The 19,046-nt window shown below is 35.7% G+C and overlaps 1 protein-coding gene across 1 annotated transcript in view; it reads left to right on the top strand.

The window, feature by feature from the left end:
- LRPPRC (leucine rich pentatricopeptide repeat containing) overlaps nucleotides 1–19,046 on the top strand; it is a 107,466-nt gene that overhangs the window by 54,009 nt on the left and 34,411 nt on the right. The window contains exons 23-25 of the mRNA XM_041754653.1: nucleotides 1,103–1,310; nucleotides 11,177–11,301; nucleotides 11,774–11,880. Coding sequence (XP_041610587.1) covers nucleotides 1,103–1,310; nucleotides 11,177–11,301; nucleotides 11,774–11,880 — 440 coding nt within the window. The remainder of the gene's footprint in view (nucleotides 1–1,102; nucleotides 1,311–11,176; nucleotides 11,302–11,773; nucleotides 11,881–19,046) is intronic.

The raw sequence follows: 19,046 nt of genomic DNA, 5'->3' as shown, positions 1-19,046 counted from the left end.
TGGCTTTGTTTTTGCTTAAGAATGTCTGAAAGCTGAACATAAAACCTATAAACATAACCTTTATTTAAGAATATGAATTTTCCAGTAGTCTTTGTCTTAACTTTTAATAACATTAGCAAAAAATATATGGTTTAGTAAGATTTTATTTAGAAGTTTGCAGAGAAAGCCTCACTGATTATATAGCTGATATGCATACTCTAATTTTCTCATTGTTGAGATAATACTAATAAGCCTAATTACATATACTTCACCATATGTTCTTATTGTTTGTTTTTCTTAAATTTCTCATTGGGCTTTATTTTGAAACTTTCTTTTTTAGCCTTCTTCTCTTCCCTTTATTTCTAGAGAAGATCTAAAAAAAATTTTACAGTGAGAAATGCATAGAAAAAAATACTTGATTTGAACATTGGATTTTTTAAAGGAAGTCTTTAAGACAGAAAACTCTTTATAAGGATTAGCCTGCTTTTTTAAAATCACTTTTTGTAAAGCGGTCAAAACATTTGTCTGTGCAATAATTAAGAACAACATTATAAAAATGCACTTATTCCATATCCTAAAATGTTTGTTTCTGCCTTCCTAATGAAGCTTAATGAACCTAATGTATTAACATGCAGTCTTTTGGAAAGCTTTCATTGGCTCTGCTTGGCTAATTAGTATCGACATAGCAAACAGGCCCTATCGGTATCAGACCATTAGTCTGGCTGTATATACAGTGTAAACACATCTTTATTATCTGGCCTCCTGACAAGCCATCTGCTGAAGAAACAATGATGTGATTTAGCAGATGTTAGCTCTGAACGATAAAAGCATCCATTTAGGAGGATCTTACAGCTATAGGGCAGACCGTACAGGGTTATGTGGTGCAGAGTGGGCACACAGTCCCTATCTATAATTTGTAGTCAAAGTTGCAGGGAAATGATAAAACCATGCTATTGTGGATTTATAATTGTAGTCTCGTTTAGAAATGCAAGTAGTAATTAACTTGAAATCGGCATTATACACTAGAATTTACATTCCTGCTGGGCTTGAAATGCTGTTTTAATAGCAGTTTGTTTTCCCTACATGAAATTACCTAAGGGTCTTTTGTGTTACTTCATTGTAGATGCTATTAACATTCTAAAGGAGATGAAAGAGAAGGATGTTCTTATCAAAGATGCAACACTCTTGTCCTTTTTCCACATCCTAAATGGCGCAGCTTTAAGAGGTGAAACTGAAACAGTGAAACAGTTGCATGAAGCCATCATGACTCTAGGGTTAGCGAAACCATCTACTGCCTTAAGTTCCCCATTGGTCACACTCTATCTGGAAAAGTAAGTTAATTGAATTTTGAATTTAAATGTTGGCATTAAAATAATGAGTCTGATCATTTGGGGATTACACTTTGTCAGTACCTCTGTGCTGCTGTGGAAGCCATGGAGGTTATTAGCCACCGAATAAGGGGACTTCATATGGACTGGGTGACCTTTAAAATGATGAGCTGCCCTGTAGTCCTATGGGTTACTTCTCAATGGAATGGTCTGTGGTGTGATTCTTTCTTTTGTGGGGCATGTGATGATATTAAATGAAATTGAAACCAATTTTTCACAGTTTTGAGCCTTAAGATGTTAATTAATAATATAAGAAGGAAGGAGTCTCTGGGGCTTTTGATTATGCATTGTGACTGTCATTCAGGTAATAATGTAACAGCATCTCTTTGGTGCTCCTTTTCTCCATGTGGTATTTGATTTTAATAGCATATGCCAATACAGTTATTCTAATTTCGAAAAATACTGTAGAAGGTATCTTTGTGCCTTGGGGGAGGAAGATGAATTTGTTGATACAGTGAGGTTTACGGAGTTTGAAATTTTTTACATTTGGAATGCTCATGTTGGTGACCAATTTATTTGCAGTGCAAATCATAAAAATCAACCCTACTCTTGTAATGAGTGAAACATTTTAGTAAGACTATTAAGTATTAAGCATCATTATCATTTTGTTTTTTTTTGGCATTTGTTTTCTTTTTTTTTTTTCTTTTAAGTTTCCTAGATATTTCCTCTTCATCTTTTTCATGGCGTAATGCAGTTTTTAATCTACATATTTTGTGATCGACATTTTCTAATTTATTTTATTTCCAATGTAGTTAACATACAGAGTTATATTGGTTTCAAAGTGTACAATATAGTGATTTCAACACTTCCTTATATTGCGGAGTGCTCATCAAGATAAGTGTGTGGGATTTTCCTGATTTTAGTGAGGATGTGGCTCTGTCAATGGTAGGAGAAAAATAAAAGATACATCTTAATGGTTCTCATAGTCTTCCCAAATTTCTGGTAGTTTTTCTTCATTTATTAGAGAGTATAATTAATTGACTATAATGAATGGTTTAGTAGTAAATTTAAAATGGGGAACAAAAATCCATCTAGGCTCCATGTTAGGAAATGTGGGTATACATATTTATACACACAGAGATACATAACACATATATGTTTCATGAAATAATTTCTTTGCCATCCAATCAAAAAGCAGTTTATCAAGTTAGATGATTGGCCAGATCTTAACCTCTACAATCTCAGCATTACATCCTTTTAAAGAAATAGTGATTCAAACAATTACTATGTTACTGAGTTCTCATGTTCACAGCCAACTTTATATAGAAATCCTATAATTAATATGCTTCCTACTAGAATTTTTTTGATTGTTTGAAAGACCCATCTCCGCAAATTGCATGTGGAGCTCGGCATAGGGATTTGAAAGAATTGGGCCCAGTGCCCAGAAGAATTAGACCCTCCTCCACTACTGGGCAAAAATAAAATAATTAACAATGAAAACGAGGCCATGGTAGAAAAGTATCTTACAATAGGAATACTTTGAAGACACAGAAGACACGAAAGTTTTCTAAAAGAGGTCTGCAGATGGGGCTCATGAACCAAGGAGAACTTATCACAGGAAAATGGAAATTATCATGAGATTCAGCTGTTAACCTAGAGTATGCTCTGTTTTCTGATTGTACAGAGATTTGTGTGTCTCAGTAAAATTTGACTGTCCTTATTAATTGGTCTAGAGAAACTAAATTAGTATTTTTTGTGTGTGTGATTTCTTACTACTTTCAGATACATGGAGAAATTATTACCTACTATTTTGATTTGCTCAGTCTTTTTTTTTTTTTTTTTTAAGATTTTATTAATTCATGAGAGACACAGGCAGAGGGATAAGCAGGCTCCATGCAGGGAGTCTGATGTGGGACTTGATCCGGAGACACCAGGATCATGCCCTGGGCTGAAGGCAGGCGCTAAACCTCTGAGCCACCCAGGGATCCCCAATTTGTCCAGTCTTTTTTGCTATCTTGGCTTTGTAAAGATAGTCTCCATAGCCAGATCTTTCAGTTTATCATAATTAAAAGGTTTTGTTGACTCTTTTAGAGTCATGAGAATAATAAAGAGGAGATAAAGGAAATTTCATGTTCATAAAATAGCAGAAAACAGTAGTAGCACATCTAGTCTTGGATAAGTTGGAGGAAAAATTGTCTTTGAAAACTTTTTTCAATTGTGTTTTCCCTGATGGAAGATAACCAATTCAGAATCATGACAAGTACAGTACAAAGATTAGCTACAATAGCCTGCCAAAAAGTCCACCTGTATTTGATTTAATTAAATATGTTTAATCTTCAATAATATCACGTAATTGACCTCAGCAGGTATGAGCTCATCTGGAGAATAAGCCTTATTTATTCAGACTTGAGATAAAAGTATGAAATATTTCAGAACATCATACAAAATCTTTGTCTTTTCATTCAAAGAAAAGCATCTTTTTGGAATGCCACTGCAAAGACTCTAAAGAGACTGTCACTTAAAAATTAATTCTGAAACAAATACATGAGATTGGGTTTTTTTAGAAAGATGATTTTCAAAATTTAGTAAGATCTTAATTTTGAAACTTATTTTCCTAGCAGTAAATAAAACACAGGAGAAAGTAATACTATGTCAGTTTCTTACTTGGAAAATGAATAAAAAGCTTTATGGGTATGGAAAACAATGATTTTGTTTCTGTTATTTGCAAAGGGAAATACAAAATAATAACAGGTTTGCAAAATTGTAAAGGAGTTGGTAATCTGTTTTTGTATTATCAAAATGGTAATACTTGTATTAAATGGCAAGATATGCAGAGTTCAATAAAACCTTCATGTGTTTCATTTATGTTAGGATTATTTTATAAGCCACATGTCCACATGTAGTCCAAATGAATTTTATTTTAAACATTTTTTTGGTAACTTCTTAAATTTTTTTTTTAATTGAAATCGTGCCTGATTCTGGAAATAATCTGGGTCCTTCATATTAAGGAAGAAAAAAAATGCTTTAAAATAGGTTAAAGGAGCTTTTGATTAGTCCTTATGCTATGGTAAAGGAAATGAAATTAATAAATCTGGGCCATTAGGTTTAAAAGCATAGAAATGTGTATGATGTAGTTTCAGATGCACTTGTTTTATAGCTTATCCGTTTTGGTTTCATTGCATATGAAAAATATCTGAAGCTGTTTAACTGGATTATTTAGTACAAATGATCAAAGAAGCTTTAATTTCTGCTTTCCATTAAGGACTTTTCTTTGCTGATTTGTGCTATAATCTGTATATGCCCACATGCATTTCATTTAAGTGAATCATGGACTTTGTATATTTAATCCTCCCAGAACTCTTGCTAAATTAATCTTGATTTCTTCATAAAGGTCACAATTTCTGTAAGATGAACCTATAATAAAAGTTTTAAAACTCACTGTAGCACTTTAAAATGTTATATAAATGGGAAATATACTTTTTAAAATGCTAGTTATTCTGTCATACACACTCCCCTTCAATTTTAGCATCTTCATTTGTACTGGATACTTTTATTATTTATGGGAATGCATGCCTTTTACAGTAAAACTCTTTATGTGCTGAAAGGAAATTAAGGAGGTTTGGCTCTTTTACTCCATTATTGCAATTAAGAATTTAGCATCATCAGTGCCAAAGGACAAAAGTGGTTCATTTGCCCTAGGGGGACAGGACAGTGATAAGATGATTTTTCGTCAAGGATCATTGGGTCGTAATTAAGTTACATTCATGGCTATTGCTTTTTGAAGGATGATTGGTAAATGACAGGCTTCATGTGCTTAGTACGGACAGTGTTCAGTAGGGTTTTTTCTGCCTCTGTCAGAAAATCCTGTTGAGCCTGATAATGTAAATGTGGCATTTTATTCTGAACAAAAGAGCAGGGAAATGAGCTATCTTGTCTAATCATTCAGTTGTTTAACACCGACTTCCAGTTTAGACTCAATTGGCTGGAAAGCACTTGACATGTGAAGTTAGTGCTGTTCGGAACGCATGTTTGAGTAAATTTTAAAGTAAGTGACAGCTAAATTGTACCTAGGGAAATTACAAAGCCTTCAACACAGTTAATTTTTTGGGGAGGATTAGTTGTAATTGCAACACCAGTCTCCTTGAAGATTCCTCATTTATAGATGATGAACAGAAAAAAAAAAAACATTTAGCTCTTTCAAAGGCTGGTTCTCTTAACAGAATAATTTTTACGAAGATGCTGGTTTCTCTTGAATTTGATTGCTCTCCACACAGAACAACTCCTTAAGATTTATAGAATAGTTTGTTTTTAGAGTGTTGAAGTGCTTTTCCCCCTAGTTTTAAACTTTTTTTCTTCCTTAAACTCCCCCTTTCTCTAGTGATTTCAGATTTTGAGAGCTTTTCAAGTCAGTAATCCCTTTAGGTAAATTGGCACTTCACTAACACTTTATGCATAGTGTTGAAGCACTTTATTACGATTAAAAATCAATATTTGTCATTTTTTGTTGTTTAAATTAAGTATGCTCTCTAGATTGCAAAGTTATTTACTATAAGGAGATTAAGTTTGAAGCTACTGATAGTTGAATAGGTAGTTGTCACTAGTTGTTCTAACAGTATAAGATTGTGTGAAATGCATTTATGACTTTTGCAGTTATGTATAGAAGGAATTTGACTTAGGAGTGCTTTGTTTCCTGGTATCTTTGAGTAGATATTTTTTTGATCAGTGGATGCCTCCTATGAATGTATGTCCAGTGTTTATTTTTCTCTCAATGACATGATAGCATATTTTAATTCCATAATAATGATTAAAATGAAAGGTGATATCAGATTTGCCATATGAGCTTCAAGCTTGCCATTTTAGATGTTCCTCCATGAAATAATGCGAAATTAAAAGTATATAGGGTCATATTCTCTTAAAAAGTGAATTGGAGATTCTAGAGTTAATTTTAATATGGGCCAATTCCATTCAAGTTAATAAATAAAATTCTTTTTTTAAAGATATATTTATTAGAGAGAGAACAAACTTGAGAGAGCACAACCAAGGGGAAGGGCAGAGAGCAAGGGAGAGGAGAGAATCTCAAGCAGATTCTACTGAGTGCAGAGCCTGATGCAAGGCTTGATCTCATGACCCTGAGATCATGACCTGAGTTGAAACCAAGAGTTGGATGCTTAGCCAACTGAGCCAACCAGGTGCCCCCAATAAAACTCTCTTTTAAGTGTTCAGATTAGTTACTAGACTCAGCCTATGATATATATGTGTTCTTTTTTTTTTTTTTAAGATTTTATTTATTCATGAGAGACACACACACACACACACACAGAGAAGGAGAGGCAGAGACACAGGCAGAGGGAAAAGCAGGCTCCATGCAGGGAGCCTGATGAGGGACTCGATCCTGGGTCTCCAGGATCAGGGCCTGGCTGAAGGCAGCGCTAAACCGCTGAGCCACCTGGGCTGCCCTATATATGTGTTCTTAAAATTCAGAATTACAGAATCTTTTTTCTGTTCTGCCTTCATATTTAGACTCATAGAATTTGATAAAGCTTGTATTTGCATCAATCAAAAAATTTTTTAAAATGCTGCTTATTTATTAGTATATAGTTTCATTAATGAAAATTATGTATTTCATTGAAATATTTGGGAGTGTCTAGTCGTTGAAAAAAATCATAGTGGGGGGCAGCCCGGGTGGCTCAGTGGTTTAGCACCGCCTTCAGCCCAGGGCCTGATCCTGGGGACCTGGGATTGAGTCCCACATTGGGCTCCCTGCATGGAGCCTGCTTCTCCCTCTGCCTGTGTCTCTGTGTCTGTCTGTCTGTCTCTCTCTCTGTGTCTCTCATTAATAAGCAAATAAAATCGTTAAAAAAAATCATAGTGGGTTTGCCTTTTTGTTTTGTTTTGTTTTGTTTTTAGAGATACCAATATGTTAGAGTTGGTTTTCTTTTAGCATTATTTGAGGTTTGTGAAAGCAGTGGCTAAATTTTTATCAGGAATGGGCTTTTAAAATTTTGTAACACATTTGTACATAAAGCTTTCAGAATTTTGAATACAGACTGAAGCATAGAATCAAAAGTTGTGTTGCATCCAGAATTAATGTAAGATTTCTTCAAAACATTACTGTTATTTTAGAGTAGTGCTTTAAATCTGCTGTAGTGTTTTAAAGTAGACAAAGGAAATCATAGAATCATTCTAGGTCACGGAGCCTAGAAATACACTGCGTGGTAAAGTGCTGTCCCATATCTTGGGTATAAAGCAGTTTCCACCTTTTTCCTTTTGATATTTTGCTGTTCTTACTGATTTTATCTTGCCTAATAAAAGTGGTACTTTCATGTGATGATTTTCTCTGCCGGTATGAAACATTTGAGTTGATGAATCTAATAAGCTGAAATTCTTAGAACCTCACATTAGAGAATTAGAACTGGAAGGGAGGGGGATCCCTGGGTGGCGCAGCGGTTTGGCGCCTGCCTTTGGCCCAGGGCGCGATCCTGGAGACCCGGGATCGAATCCCACGTCAGGCTCCCGGTGCATGGAGCCTGCTTCTCCTCTGCCTGTGTCTCTGCCTCTCTCTCTCTCTCTCTGTGACTATCATAAATAAATAAAAATTAAAAAAAAAAAAAAAAGAACTGGAAGGGAGGGCAGCTCCTGTGGCTCAGGGGTTTAGCGCCGCCTTCAGCCCAGGGCGTGATCCTGGATACCTGGGATCATGCATGGAGCCTGCTTCTCCCTCTGCCTGTGTCTCTGAGTCTCTCTCTCTCTCATGAATAAGTAAATAAAATCTTAAAAAAAAAAAAAAAAGAACTGGAAGGGAACACTGGTCCTTGGGTTCAGCCATTGTGATAATCTGCTTTTCCTCACCACTTCTGGAAATTGATCGCATGGCTATAGCCCAGCTGCATATAGTACTTATCAAGTGGGAATGCAATTCAAATGTCCTGTGAGTATTTAACTATTTTCATAGCAGTGTCAATTTAGATACCCTTTTCATATTTTTTATTTTTATCACCCAAGGTTTTAAGCTTTAGTAGGAAAGATTGATTTCTTCATATTATACAACAGATGGACATTTTTATCTCTTTTTAGTATGACATGATCCCACCATAAGTCAGAATGTAGATGATAGGGAGTGAAAAGAATATACTAATTATTAGTTCATTTCTCCAACCCCCCCAACCCCCCGTTCATTAGTTCATTTCTGTTATCAGTCCACTTGTATGAAATGTTTCATTATAGATTTCATTTTCATTTTGTTGGCAACCTGAGAGTAAGTAGTGGTACTTAAAACTACTAACAAATATATGAATTATTTCCATTTTGCTATTCTTGTCTTTTTTGTTGTTGTTCTAAGCATGTATAATCTTCTGAAGCATATATTTGGAGACCAAAGACTATTAACATGTCTCTTTGATTGACAGAACAATTATTCATTCATTTATTGATAGCTTTGACCTAATGTAGGGGAAATACAATTGAGACATACTCTTCTATTTTGGGAATTGATCTGAAAAAGCAGATCATACTCCCTTAAAAAAAAAATCAGTTTATGTTAGTTGTTCTCTTGAAAATATATTAGTAGTTTTCCATTAGATGGAATTGTAGAAAGCTAATAATCGAACTTGTGTCTGAAGAAAGGGAAATACTGATCATATAAAGGTTTATATCATATGTGGTAGCTACTGTAGCATTTCTCTTGTATGACAGTAATCTAGCCTGCAACATCTACTTGCCGTTTTGAAATTAACCTGTAATTTAGTCTTCACCCCAAATGACAAAAATTCAAATGACTCTGTGGGGTGCCAGAAGATGCACTGTAAACAGGGCTTAGGAAGGGGATAAGGTAGAGAGCTCTGGCAGGATCGGCTCGCTTTCACTGTGTCAGTATTATTGCAGTAAAATTAACACTTCTTCATGGTATTTTCCTTTCAGTACAGCTTAAAATCTTAATCTAGATAAAATAGTAATTCAGTCTCGGGCAATAGAACATTTGTATAATGGACCAAAATGTTAGGGCTTCAACAGAAATTTTTAAAATGCTTTCCTTTTTTTGAAAACTATTGCATGTAAGAGCAAGATGTTTTCTCCACAGAGCTTGTTATAAACTGTCACTAACCATGCATCCCTTTTTTTAAATTTCACACTTTTAAAAAATATCTTTTTCCACATTGCAACACCTTATTAGGTTAAACAAGCAGCAGTGTTTTTACTAGAGCATGATATGTAAGTAGATGTAGTCAACTGGAAGTGTTAAGTGGGGAGGCAGTGCCTTCCTCTGTTTACCATGGTAGCCTGAGGCTAATCATTGAGTCCCTACATGCCTTAGTTTCCTCATCTATTTAAAAATAAAGGAGGGTGGCATGTAGAATTGGATCACATAATTTCTACAGTTTTTCGGAGGTCTTACATATTTCTCATACTGTCATTTTCCCTCTAAGGGAAAAAGTAGTTTTTGAGGACTCACAAGAATGCATTTCCACACTCTTGTTTAAGAAACTCCGACTTGGGATCCCTGGGTGGCGCAGCGGTTTGGCGCCTGCCTTTGGCCCAGGGCGCGATCCTGGAGACCCGGGATCGAATCCCACATCGGGCTCCCAGTGCATGGAGCCTGCTTCTCCCTCTGCCTGTGTCTCTGCCTCTCTCTCTCTCTCTCTCTGTGACTATCATAAATAAATAAAAATTTTTAAAAAATTAAAAAAAAAAAAAGAAACTCCGACTTAATGAAGCACCTTTTTCTTTTAATTTATTGCCACAGAGGAGAAATCTTGACTTTACAATGGGAAATAACTTTTTTTTAAAGATTTTATTTTTAAGCAAATTCTGTGCCCAACATGGGGCTCAAACTCAAAACCCTTAGATCAAGAGTCTCTTGCTCCATTGGCTGAGCCAGTCAGGCATCCGTGGAAATAATTTTTAAAAACTTGCCCTCTAATGAGGGTTTTCTTGGAATTCACTGACTTAAGAATGTCCTAGTTTTTGGTCACAATAAGTTTCTGAATATATGAATCTTAATGTTATTTCCTCCATGCCTGGAGAGGTAGCAGTATGACAAATACAGTGATAAAGTTGAAAGTATTTGAAAATTCCTTGGTAGCTACTGATGGACATTTCATAGTGTTTCCCAAATCTAGAATTATTGAGGACCATAAACACACATAAGAAGTTGGAAATAATATTTGATAGTAGTCTTTGTTTTTAAAAATAATGTATTCTTATAAAGCAACTTAATATATGAAATCAAGGGGTGCTTGGGTGGCTTCGTTGGTTAAGTGTCTGAGCCACCCAAGCCCCCATGAAATCAGATTTTATTTATTATAATCTCAGAGAATGCCTTCATTTATTTGGACTCTTTATTAAGAGTGCTATCTAGGGGCACGCAGGTGGCTCAGTGGGTTAAAACGCATCCATTCTTGGGTAGCCCTGGTGCCTCAGCGGTTTAGCACCGCCTTCAGCCCAGGGTGTGATCCTGGAGACACAGGATCGAGTCCCACGTTGGGCTCCCTGCATGGAGCCTGGTTCTCCATCTGCCTGTGTCTCTGCCCCTCCCTCTCTGTGTGTCTCTCATGAATAAATAAAATCTTTAAAAAAAAAAAACGCATCTAGACTTGATCTCAGGGTTGTGACTTTAAGCCCCATACTGGAATCCATGCCCAACTTTTAAAATAAAAAGAGTGCTATTTAGCAAGTGAAATGATGAAAGATGAAGAAGGAGAGATAGGGAACTGCTAATAATGCCTGTAGCCAGAACATTTGTTTATACTATATAAGGATTGTTTCTCTCTTTGTCCATTTTGGCTTTTTCAAAGCCCAGTCATGTACATTTTGACTGGTCATTGTGCATCTAGATATACTTTATTCATTGTTCATATTTTGATGTTTCCAAGGGATGACATAGGTGCTGCTCTTGACATCGCCATCGACTGCTATGAAAAGTATAAAGTATTACCAAGGATTCATGATATCTTATGTAAACTGATAGAGAAAGGCGAGACGGATCTAATTCAGAAAGGTTGGTCATCTCCAGTATCTTGCTTAGTTGTTTTTCTTTCCCCTCTTTTTTAATCTCAACCCATTACTATGAAGAGAAAATTAAACAGGAAGGGAAGCACATCCAGTGGGGACTTTGTTGTACTTCTTAACTAAAAAGGACAATATCAGTAGATTTTCAGTGCTGTCAATATTCTTGCTTTTAGTAACTATTTGTTTTGCACACTAGCTCCTCTGTTATTTTTTACTCTTATTTCTTGGTGATCTGAGTTTGTGAGTTTTTTCTCCTTCTCCTCACCAGTTCTCTCCAAAGCTAGTCTTAGATACTTAATGTCATAAATGTATGCTGTTAGGTAAGGAATGTGACAGAAAATTGGTTGATACTGGCACTAGTCTTTAAGTTAGTGTAAATATTTCTTTTAAAGTTTCTTTATATTTGTCCAGAACTTCAAGTGATACTGTGTTTCTTTATATATTTTTTTTCTACTCTCTAGCAATGAACTTTGTGAGCCAAGAACAAGGTGAAATGACAATGCTGTATGATCTCTTCTTTGCCTTCCTACAAACAGGAAATTACAAAGAGGCCAAGAAGATCATTGAGGTATGATTTTTAACTACTGTATTCTAATTGTACAGCTATTTAGACTCTTAATTGGAATATATTTAAGAATTTTAACCTTTAATTACAATTGTTCTGATTCGTGTTAATAAAATTCAGTCCCAATAATGGGGGTTGGAGGAGGGGCCTGGCCAGCTTCTTTATTGTATATAATTACGGTTCAGAAAAGGCAGCCTGGTTGTATATTGAATTTGTTTTTTCACTTTGTTAAATTCGCTGTTATGTATCAAAACGATATTTGCATATTAAATCTTGGATTGTGGAACAATTAAATTAAACTGGCATTCCTGGGTGTAAAGTTGTTAATCCTCTTTGCCAAGGAATTCTTTGTTCTTAAAAGCAGTGGAATTTAATTTGCTGCAGACCATGCTCAGATTTATTTGTAATGCTTGTCTACAAGTTAATCAGCCAAACAAGTGCTGTCTGCAACTGTTTGGCATTTAATTTAAAATTTCCTCTTCTGTGTTTTTTTTTTTTTTTTTAAACTATGGTAAGCAGCTTATGGGAAATGGTAGGTGACAAACCTGGCCTGTTTAGGATTAGTGTATTTTATCTAGGCTTGATTGAAATTTTACTTACTGAAATTGATAAGTCAAAGGGCAACTATAAAGTCTGTCCAAATTATGATTAACTTCACTATTAAACAATTCCATTTCCTCTAAACAAAGCATTCCACAGCGAAGAGACCCCATTACCTTAGGGGAAATTATTTGATGTGAAATAAATAAAATATATATCAGTAATTGTTTTTCTCCCAGATCAGTTTGCCATTGCTCCATGTCTTTTTCCAAAAGTCCCCGTGATGGGTGGGACACAAAGGTGGTATTTGGCCTCCTTGTTTGTATGTTAATGACTGCTTATGATGAAGTTGAAAATGTAGGTATACAACCCTGAAAGTTATCAGTTTCTCTTGATGTTTTTCCAGAAGAAAGGTATGAAAAGGGAAGACTGTGAAATTGATTTAGAATATTTAGAATGTTCTTCTCTGTTTGTCTTACAACTTAATCTATCCTTCTGTCAGGGGAGTGGGTCATGCTATCTTGGAGAGGTGCTTCTATAGCTCAAGTAGCTCATTGTATTTTCTAGAAAATAATATAAATTTTTTCATTGAAAGTGCCTAGTGTATCTGAAAATGTGAGAAGCTGTGTGCATTTTGAGTTCAGCTGCTCTGTATGCCTGGTATCAGTATTAGCAGGGCACTGATCACAGGGGAAATGAAGCTCAGGTATTCAGATAATAGTGACAAGAGGCACTATGGTAGGAAATCATGTGTGTCTCTTTATGTAAAAATAAAGGCATAATATGAAGAGCCAAAGGCATAAGAATGAGTTATCTTTGCCATCTACTTGCTCGTATGGTAATGGACAGTTACTAAACCTTTTTAAGCTTCCTCCTCTATAAAAGGGAATATAGTATCTTTCTTTAAGATTCAATCACATAATGTATGTAAAGCAGCTTGCATGTTTCTGGATTATGGTCATAATCAATAATATTAATTCTCTTTGCCCCTTAAAAGTGGGGATTGTGTTATCTTCTTTACCCCACATAATTCACAGTATGATGCTTAGTATAAAGGTACATGTTACCACATAAATAGGCAAGAGAAAACTGCCTCTTAATTACTTTAAAGCTTTGCCAAATGCAACATCATTGAATGTAAGCTTTTAGGGATGCTGTCTACTGATGACAGAATTTTCGTAGTGGATGTGTACAAAATTGCTTAAAGGATAAAGGATGGCTTTACAGAACTCCTGCAGTATTCTAGGGTAAGACAGCAGGTGTGTGATAGAATATACTGAAGCACATTTCTAGTTTATTCTTTTTAACAGTTAGTTGGAACTGAAGTGGAAACTTGCTTTTTTCACTATTAAAATTTAAGACCTGGAATTCTCTCTTGTAGTTTTCTAAGGATTATTGAAAATATGAACGGTAATAAAAAATTAATAAACTATGACTGTATCCACATGTGAAACACATGAGCGACATTTTTTTTTTTATCATTCCCCAAAATGCATTAGTGTCAGGAATGGGTATGGGTAGATTTGCTAGGGTTGAGTTTCCAAAGCAAAATATACAGTGAAGCTTCTTTGTATTTCAAGCACTGTGGGAGATAAGATAAGCCAGTCATAAAAATGTTAAATGAAGAAAGAAGAGATTCAGTGTGTAATAGGACTTGTGTTGTTTTTTATTTTTATTTTTATTTTTTTTTAATTTTTTTTTTAAAGATTTATTTATTTATTCAGAGAGAGAGAGAGAGAGAGGCAGAGACACAGGCAGAGGGAGAAGCAGACTCCATGCAGGGAGCCCAACGTGGGATTTGATCCCAGGTCTCTAGGATCACGCCCTGGGCTGCAGGCGGCGCTAAACCGCTGCGCCACCAGGGCTGCCCTAGCTGGTGTACATATATCGTGTATTATATATAATATATTTAACATAGTCTTATATTTTATTTCTATACCTGGATTATTGTAACAGAAGGGCTTATAGATGCTATTCTTATAATTTTCTGTAGTTCCTGAGTTTTTTATAATGAGCATATAAATTCTTATACTCAGAAAAAGTGTATTCTTCCAAAAGAAAGAGTAAAAGTGAATCAGACTATTGATTTTTACTAAAAGTGAGTCAGACTAAGAACTAATGTGAAATTACTTGAATATGAGATTAATATTTGAGAATAATTACTATATGAGATCAAGAAGTGTTAACTACTCTAAGAAAGGTATGAATACTTCTGAGAGTTCAAGAGTGAAACTTACTTTCAGTGAAAGAAATTAAGACTTTCTGGAGGATATGGAGCATGAGGTAGGGATGGATGCATATGATATTCTTTAACATTCAAGAGTTTTATGAGATTGGAAAGGCTATTATAGGTATTAGAGGTAAAGCAAAGAAGTAGAAAGGGGAAATCTTTAAATAGTTCTTTTCCTCCAGCTTTATTGAGGTACAATTGACATGTAACATTGTGTCAGTTTAAGGTGTACAACATATTAATTTGATTACTTCTATTTTACAAAATAATTACTGCAGTAACATTAGTTAATAATACCTCTCTCACCTCATCATTTCTTTTTTGTGGTGAGAACATTTTTTTCCTCTCTTAGCAGGGCAGCTGGGTGGCTCAGTCAGTTAAGTGTCCAACTTTTAATCTCAGCTCAGGTCTTGATCTCAGGCTGGGGAGTTTAAGCCCTGTGTTGGGCTCCAAACTGGACATGGAGCCTACTTAAAAAATGTGTGTGTGTGTATATATATAAATAAATCTCTGTAGGGGCACTTGGGTGGCTCGATGATTGAGCGTCTGCCTTCAGCTCAGGGTGTGATCCCAGAGTCTGGAGATTGAGTCCTACATCAGGCAGGAAGCCTACTTCTCTCTCTGCCTATGTCTCTGCCTCTCTTTCTATGTCTGTCACAAATAAATAAATAAATAAAATCTTTAAAATAAATAAATCTATATAGATATATTGATGTATTCTCTTAACAACTTATAAGTATATAATATTTTTTATTAATAACTTTTAAAAAAGTTTTTTATTTATTCATTCATGAGAGACAGAGAGAGAGAGAGGCAGAGACATAGGCAGAGGGAGAAGCTGGAGAAGCCGGAGAAGACCCCGGGCTGAAGGCGGCACTAAACAGCTGGACCACCGGGGCTGCCCCAGAAGCTATTAATTTTATAAAGGAAGTTTGTACCCTTTGACTGGTATCTCCCCATTTCGCCTGAGCCCCTGGCAATCACCATTCCAGGAGTTTGGCCATTTAATTTTAATTTTAATTTTATTTGTTTATTCATGAGAGACACAGAGAGAGAGAGAGAGAGAGAGAGAGAGAGAGAGGCAGAGACACAGGCAGAGGGAGAAGCAGGCTCCATGCAGGGAGCCTGATTGGGATTCAATCCTGGGTCTTCAGGATCACGCCCTGGGCCAAAGGCGGCGCTAAACGCTGAGCCACCCGGGCTGCCCAGTTTGGCCGTTTTAGATTCAACATATAAGTGAGATCATACTCTATTTGTCTTTCTCTGCCTGACATATTTCACTTAGAATAATGCCCTCAAGGTCCATCCTATATGACCAATTTCCCCTTCATCCCTTCTTCCCATCTTTTTTCCTTTCCTCTTTCCCTTCCTTTCTCTTTCTTCTCTTTCCCTTTCTTCTTTATATCAATAACAAGTAATTATTAATGACATCTTAGTCTAGTCCTAGAGAAAGACCTTTAAAAAAATAAGTCTATATAATGCAGTAATTGCTATAGAAAAGACCTATTGCAGACTCAGTCTTTCTGAGGACGTCTTGTATAGGATGAGAACTAAAGGATGAACTGGGAGCCAGCCACATAGAGTGGAGGCAAAATCATTTCAGGTAGGAGGAATTCCCTTTGCAAAGGCCCTGAGGGCAGGAAAGTACTTCCATCTTTTATCCTTATTTTGTCTCTTAGGACTCTATCAGATAACACTCAAAGAGTGTCTGATACATTATTAACAGTTAATAAATATTAGTTTTATTCCCTACCTTCTGTGTGACAGTTTTCCCTGTGTTGAAGTCAACCCTTTTGTCTCTCCTGCAGTCTTATTCTTTGCAGGCTAACTCTCCCTAGTTCCTCTCGGTGTTCTGACATGTTCTGGAATAAAATTGGGGAAATGTTCATAAATTATTTTTACAAACTTACATAATACCTGTTAAATATTTTGTGAACTATATTCTGTGTTGTACCAGCAATGATGATCGATGTCACTTTTTTACCCTGTGAATAGATTTAAATAAAATTTATACATGTTCCAAGTATGAAGATGCACTGTTAATCTCATTACTCATGCAGTCATTTCTGTGGGTTTTTTTTTTTTTTTTGGTCCTTTATCCAAATGCATTTTTTAAAAATTTTTATTTATTTATGATAGTCACACACAGAGAGAGAGAGGCAGAGACACAGGCAGAGGGAGAAGCAGGGTCCACGCACCGGGAGCCCGACATGGGATTCGATCCCGGGTCTCCAGGACCATGCCCTGGGCCAAAGGCAGGCGCTAAACCGCTGCGCTACCCAGGATCCCCCCAAAAAAAGAACTCTAATGAGCATTATTTTTTAATGACCACATCATTCCATAGGACAAATGAACTGAATCATCATAATTCCCATCTTGACCTATAGGTATATTTGATTTTCAGATTATTAAGATCTTTTCTTAGAAGAAATGTTATTATTGTTAAGGCCCCTCCCTGATATGTAAAGACAGAAATTTTGTCTTTATAGATGATAACCTCTTCTGTGGTTCACCATAGCAGAGATTTGGTCTAAAGCTCAGACATCCTGTGTTCTAGTTCCATGCTCCTTTGGCTAGAAATTACAATAAAATGAGATGGCATTTTCTTTTTTGGAAAGTTATATGTTTCTAGGGATTTATCCGTTCCTTCTCTGTTGTCCAGTTTGTTGGCATATATAAGAAGATGGTGTTTTCTCGTTTAAGAAAGGACTTTAGGGGCGCCTGGATGGCTCAGTATTTGAGTGTCTGCTTTCAGCTCAGGGCATAATCTCGGGGTCCTGGGATTGAGTCCTGCATCAGGTTCCCGCAGGGAGCCCGCTTCTCCCTCTGCCTGTCTCTCTGTGTCTCTCATGAATACATAAATAAAATCTTTAAAAAAGAAAGAAAGGACTTTATTTTTTCAGTCAAGTATTTTTTAAAATACTTTAGTCACCTTCCAGGAAGGAAGTGTTGCAAGGTCATTTAATAACATTCCTAATTATTTAATAACTATCCTATAGGATAGTTCAGTTTGTGTTTTAAGACTGGACATTAAGTCTAGGGAGGGATGATACATACAAGTATGAAAGGAGTTAAATTATGATATGAAATGTTAAATAACTACATTAAAGTTTTCCATAAGGAACTATATTATTTATATTTATACTTAGCCCTTCGAACAGTTCAGTAATTCCGTACTTACCTCTTGCCATGTTCCAGGCCCTGCTAAGTTTTCCAGTTACAAACACAAAGATCTTGAGTAAGAGTCTGCTTTAAACTTGCTTAGGATTTCTCATTTGAGCCTTTTCCTTTGAGGTTCAAACTTAGATTTAAAGCTAAACACTATTACTAATATTAGTAACACTTTTATAATTCCAAATGATTTTCATATACATCTTCATGTAAGGCACACAAAAGAACTCTGAAAAGTAGTCACGGCAAAGAAACTTTAAGTTCAGAGTGTCAGTTTGGAGCTTCTTTAGTTAGTGGTAGTCATGGAATTTGAGATTGGGTTCTGATTTCACATTTTCTCTTGGTTCTCCTTACACCATTCCTACCTCTGTGATCTGTCTCTCTTTTTATTTTTATTTATTTTTTTAAAGATTTTATTATTCGAGAGAGAGAGAGAGAGAGAGGCAGAGACATAGGCAGAGGGAGAAGCAGGCTCCATGCAGGGAGCCCAGTGTGGGACTTGATCCTGGGACTCTAGGATCATGCCCTGAGCCAAAGGCAGATACTCAACCGCTGAGCCACCCAGGCATCCCAGTATTCGGGTTCTTGTTTTTGCTTGTCCATTCCCTCTTACGCACTTGATTTTCTTCCTGCTGCATTGAGTAGAGGATATGAGGTAGTTCATTTATTTTCCATTTCACAGTTCTAGCACTAATGGCAGGAAAAATCAAAACAGGTAAAAACTTCTATTTGAGTCAAATTTAAGATGGTTTTCCTTGACATAGAGTTTGAAGTAGAAGAATCTTCATTGCTTTCCACTTTAAAGATAATAATTACTTGCTAGGTCCTTTTACTAGTATATATAGAAGCCTGTTACGGTAACAGCAAATTTTATATCAGACTATGTAACAAATGAGAATTATCTTTTATTTTGCATTACTATTATTCATACACAAGTGAACCTAGTACTAAATTGTAACTTGACAAAGAATGTTTTGAAGCACAGTAACCTCGGTGGAAACAAACAAACATGCCAGGTTTTTTTTTTTTTTTCATGCCAGGTTTTTTATTACAAGAGTTATTTTTATTTTATTCTCACTGTCCATTAATTAGATTGTATGTAGCAAAAACAAAAACAAAAACTAAAAAACAAAAACAAAAATCTAGGTGAGTTCATTGTTTTAATTAAGCATTAACCGGTTCTTTGAAAAGTTATATTTAACATCCCAATAGAATTCTATTCTTCTCT

Source organism: Vulpes lagopus, chromosome 5 (genome assembly GCF_018345385.1).
Source record: "Vulpes lagopus strain Blue_001 chromosome 5, ASM1834538v1, whole genome shotgun sequence".
NCBI classification, from domain to species: Eukaryota; Metazoa; Chordata; class Mammalia; order Carnivora; family Canidae; genus Vulpes; species Vulpes lagopus.
This window is presented reverse-complemented; position numbering and strand designations above follow the sequence as displayed.